The following is a 4,915-nucleotide window of genomic DNA, read 5'->3' as shown; positions in this document are numbered from 1 at the left end:
TATAGTCAAAACCAAGCAATTTCATCAGCCACTTCTGTTGCAGGCCAGTCTGAATCTTTTGTTCCAAGAAGTACTTAATACTCTCATGGTCTGTTTTGATTATGAAATGATGACCCTGCAAGTAATGCTTCCACTTAGTTACAGCTGATCCCACAACAATGAGCTCCTTCTCATAGGTATATAACCCTCTTGTTCTTGGTACCAAAGGTTTGTTGATGAATGAGATTGTCCTGTCATCCTGCAACAAAACAGCTCCAATGCAAGTATCACAAGCATCTGTCTCTAAGACAAATGGTTTAGAAAAATCAGGTAATGTCAGCACTGGAGTTGTAGTGATGGTTATTTTAAGTGCATTGAAAGCCTGAGTAGCATTGTCAGTCCAATAGAAGGAATCTTTCTTAAGTAATTCAGTAAGTGGTTTACTGATAAGCCCATAGTTTCTGACAATTTTTCTGTAATACCCTGTGAGACCTAGAAATCGTCTGATTTCCTTGACATTTGCTAGAATAGGCCAATTGGTCATAACATAAATCTTAGATGGGTCAGCCACCGCCCCTTGTGCTGTGATAATATGGCCTAAATATTCAAGTTCAGGTTGAGCAAAGTAGCATTTAGAAATTCTGGCAAAAAATTGATGTTGTCTCAAAATATAAAGGGTGATTTGTAAGTGTTTGGCATGAGTTTCCATATCAGGACTGTAAACAAGAATATCATCAAAGAAGACTAGAATGAATTGTCTGTGGATATGTTTGAAGATGTAATTCATCAAAGCCTGAAAAGTTGCAGGTGCATTAGTTAGGACAAAAGGCATCACTTTGAATTCATAATGTCCTTGGTAGGTTCTAAAAGCTGTTTTATAAATGTCTTGCATAGTAACCCTTATTTGATGATAGCCAACCCTTAAATCAATTTTAATAAACACACAAGAACCATGTCATTCATCCAATAGTTCATCAATTATGGGAATAGGAAACTTATCTTTGATGGTGATGTTGTTGAGCTTCAAATAATCCACACAAAATCTCCAACAATTATCCTTCTTCTTGACCAAAAGAATGGGAGATGCAAATGGGCTATGACTGGGTTGTTTGATGCCACTATGCAACATTTCTTGCACTAATTGTTCAACCACATACTTCTTGAAAAATGGACATTTATATGGTCTCTGATTTACAGGACTTGAATTGGGTATAAGAGGAATAAAATGGTCTAAGGATCTATGTGGTGGTAGTTGGGTGGGGTTAGCAAAAACATTCTGAAAGTCTTGAAGGACTTCAGAAATGATTGGTGGAGTAGGGTGTGGAGGTGGAGTAATAGTGATAGATGTCAGCTGAGCAAAAATACCATGAGAATTATTCTTAAAGAACTGCTTCACTCCTTTAGGGCCAATCTGTTTTAAGGTAGGTGGAGAAGTATCTCCCACTAATGTAATGTATGTGCCTTTGTAAGAAAAAGTGATACTCAGGTTAGACAGATTAAAAGTAATATCACCCAACTTTTTTAGCCAGTCAGCTCCTAGAACTATGTCACATCCACCAAGTGCAAGTAGCCTCGGATTTCCTGCAAAAGAATGGTTCTGCATTTTCCACTGTAAGGAAGTGCAAATCCCATTACTGACAGTTTTGTCACCATTAGCAACTGTAACAGATATATTAGCAGTGGGGGTAATATCACAACCAAGGGAAGTAGCTAAATCACAGTCAATAAAGCTGTGAGTACTCCCTGTGTCAATGAGAACAGAAATTTTACAATTATGAAGAATCCCTGGAATGCGAATAGTGTCTCCAATGGCATGTCCTGTAAGTGCATGAAGGGATATTTCCATGTCACTCTCAACTGTAGGAGGATATTCACAATCAGTGACTGCTTCTTCCTGTTCATTAGACTCTACCTCTTCTTCAGTAGCTACCGTTTGAAATAGATGTTGCTTCTTACAGAAATGGACAGGCCTATAAACCTCATCACAATTAAAACAAATCCCTAGAGTCCTGCGTTTCTGTATTTGGTCAGGTGTGAGTCTTTTAATAGGTAGTGGTGCAGAACTAGAAGGCTGAGTGGCGGGTGTTGGTAATGGGAGAAAGGGTGGGAGGGAATTAGGCTCAGGAGAAAAATTTTGGTGGCTAGATTATTTAGTGGTGGGTAAAAATTATTGGTAGGCATGGTAAATTTTTGTTGATTATTGAGGGTCTATTCTTGCATCCTAGCAAGTGAAAATGCTTGCATTAATGTAGTAGGATGAAACATACTGACGGAGTGCTTGATATCATCCTTTAGCCCACCAATGAAACTCATCACAAAATAATGTTCATTCAACATAGGATAATATCGAAATAAAAGCCCTTTTAAGTTCTCAAACTGCTCAAAATAATCATCTACAGTAGTGGTTTGAGATATCTTACTGAATACGCCTAAGATGTTGTCATTTGCAGGATTTTCGAATCTAATACAAGCATGCTCAGCTAGCTCAAACCAGGAAGTAATAGATCTAGTAGACTGCAGATTGGTTAACCACTTATCTGCTTTTCCCTCCATATGCATAGCGGCCATAGTAACCTTATGGTGTTCATCTCTAATGTTGTTGAGCAAGAAATACCTGTCACACTTTTGAATCCATCTTTTGGGGTTCTCTCCATCAAATCTTGGGAAATCCAACTTTGGTAAACGTTGGACGCTGTTAGAATCATGACCCCCTTGTGGATAATTGAACATCAACCCTCCGAGCTGGAAAGAATTTGTATGAGATTCTCCACCTGAATCTCTTGTTTCTTCCTGCCTCTTGCCTGTAAAAGTCTCCATGTATTTTACAAAGTCGTCTCTCGACAATACAGATTCCTTCATCTCTTTGTTTTGCGCAGCGAGGTCGTTGTATTGGAAAGAAAGGGTGTTGTATTGTGAAGAGAGATCATCAATTTGTTTAGTAAATTTCTATGATTTTTTTTGAAGATCTTCATTCACGTCTTTAATGGTAGGATGATTTGCTCCACCCATTGAGAGGATAGAACGACTCTGGTGCCAATTATTGTGTTTCCACAACAAATTACCACACATATTAGGGTAACCAAGGAAATCTGATTCAGAGAACCAGCCTAGAGAGGAAGAATAGAATCTAAATTACTGTTTCATTCATGGCCGACAAAACCAGAATTCTTACACATTTATTGGTTCCACCTTATCCCCAGGTGACTAACCGATTACAGACGCGTGTAATTAATCCAACGGCTAAAGAAATCTAATCCCCTCCCTCCAAAACAGAAGATACACCCAATAACTAGTATACCCGTAACTATTACTACTGGCATACCTTGAACATAATAATAAATAAGGTAGGTATATGACACAAATCATAAGTCAGGCATTGTGATTAGTTATACCAAGACATAACAAGTTATGATCGGTTCTACCATCTCACACGTATTGGTAATCCAAAGATTGCAATGAATAACACTACTAATAAGCCTAGCGATTTCCTTTTCGATTCATAAAACAAGTTCATGAATTTACTTCCTTTAAACAAATGTAAAACATTGTTTCCTGGGATGAAATCTTCACCTTTACCCATACACATAATCACAATAGCATTCATACGATTATGTCGATGTTATATCTACGAAGTACAAAAGATAAGCGTTATACTTCATAGTCTAATTCTTTAATACTATGATAATATGATCATGTCTCACTACTAGAGAAAAATATTCATTCACAGCTTCGCAATTATGTTTTCAATATAACACGACTTGAAAGATACGTTAGGAATGAAACAGTTCAAGTCAATATTACTAACCTCAAGAGGAAGGATGATGTCGTCGTTGTAGCTCGTTACTTCTTCACGTTCTTCAGGTCTTCGAGTAATACTTGTATGTCTCATATTCCTAGAGTTTCTAGTTTAACCTATACGAAGTTGTCTCTAGTATATTATCAAGCGACTCTTAGATGAGTTTGATTCACTAAAATATGACAACCGAACTTGACATACCAACGCTTAGTGGGTTCAACTGAGCTGTGCTCTAACATAATGAATATCCGAATGAGTTTCAAAATGGGCACTATTTGTACCATTACCATAATATGGATAGTTTTGGGGAACACCAACCTTTTAAAGGTTATGGATCATAGCACGGTGAGCCCAATTACTGTTCGCACGCGCACTGGTCATACGAGCAAGAAAATAATGAATATTAAAGTACTAGTTCCCCGTATGTTCAATGATCATTTTATTTATTTAGAAGAGTTCCTCAAGCAGTTGACTGAGATGACACGCAGGTTTGAGTTAGAGATGAAGGAAAGAACTGCAATAATGAGTAAACCTTCATTCGAAGATACCCTTAAGCATTTAACTGAGATGTAACCTAGAAATTTTAATGAACCTAACCTTTTGTTAGAAGAAATCATGAGGCATTCGACTAAAAATTCAAATGGGTATGTGTTAGAGATGGAAGAAAGAATTGCTCAAAATAGTCTTAATTGCCGATATAGTATTTCCAATATTACCCTTGAAAATGAGGATAGTTATTCACATAATCAAGATGACGAGGTTAGAATTGGTAACACTACTTGTTTTGATGAGGTTCGACCATCTTCATGTTATTATGATAATGATTATGATAAGGATTATGCTGATGAAGAATCTGAAATATATATAGGCATAGTGATCAGGAATTTGTTACTTCAATTGAGCTTCATGAAAGTAATATTTCTGGTCCAGGTCCTAATAATTTTAATTATTATTCACTGATAGACACATTTTTGTGTCTAATTTGTCCTCAATGTCTGTATTGTTGGAACTTTATTTTTGTACTAATATTGTGTTTTTATGTATTTTTAGGAAATAAACATTTTTAGAAAATTCGGCTCGAAAAGTTGATTTTGTCACCCGGAGGACAAGTGTTATTCGGAATCTCGCTTTTGGATAAGG

General features: G+C 36.8%; 1 protein-coding gene across 1 annotated transcript; it reads right to left on the bottom strand.

Annotated features, from left to right (window-relative positions):
- Window positions 1-934: 934 nt before the first annotated feature.
- On the bottom strand, window positions 935-2,796 carry LOC113338171. The gene is made up of 2 exons (XM_026583653.1): window positions 2,251-2,796; window positions 935-1,996 (listed from the first exon to the last, which is right to left on the bottom strand). Exons 1-2 carry the CDS (start codon window positions 2,794-2,796, stop codon window positions 935-937), a joined length of 1,608 nt encoding a protein of 535 aa, XP_026439438.1.
- Between the last annotated feature and the right edge of the window lie 2,119 nt (window positions 2,797-4,915).

The sequence above is a fragment of the Papaver somniferum genome, unplaced genomic scaffold (assembly GCF_003573695.1).
Source record: "Papaver somniferum cultivar HN1 unplaced genomic scaffold, ASM357369v1 unplaced-scaffold_181, whole genome shotgun sequence".
Classification (NCBI taxonomy): Eukaryota; Viridiplantae; Streptophyta; class Magnoliopsida; order Ranunculales; family Papaveraceae; genus Papaver; species Papaver somniferum.
The sequence above is the reverse complement of the archived record's forward strand: the minus strand, read 5'-3'. Positions and strand labels throughout refer to the sequence as shown.

Bases quoted from the DNA above. Each gene is read 5' to 3' on its own strand.
- LOC113338171 (XM_026583653.1), bottom strand. From the start codon at position 2,796: ATGGAGACTTTTACAGGCAAGAGGCAGGAAGAAACAAGAGATTCAGGT. The intron at 1,997-2,250 runs GTCAGTATGTTT...GACCAAATACAG, and splicing joins AGGATGATATCAAGCACTCC to AAACGCAGGACTCTAGGGAT.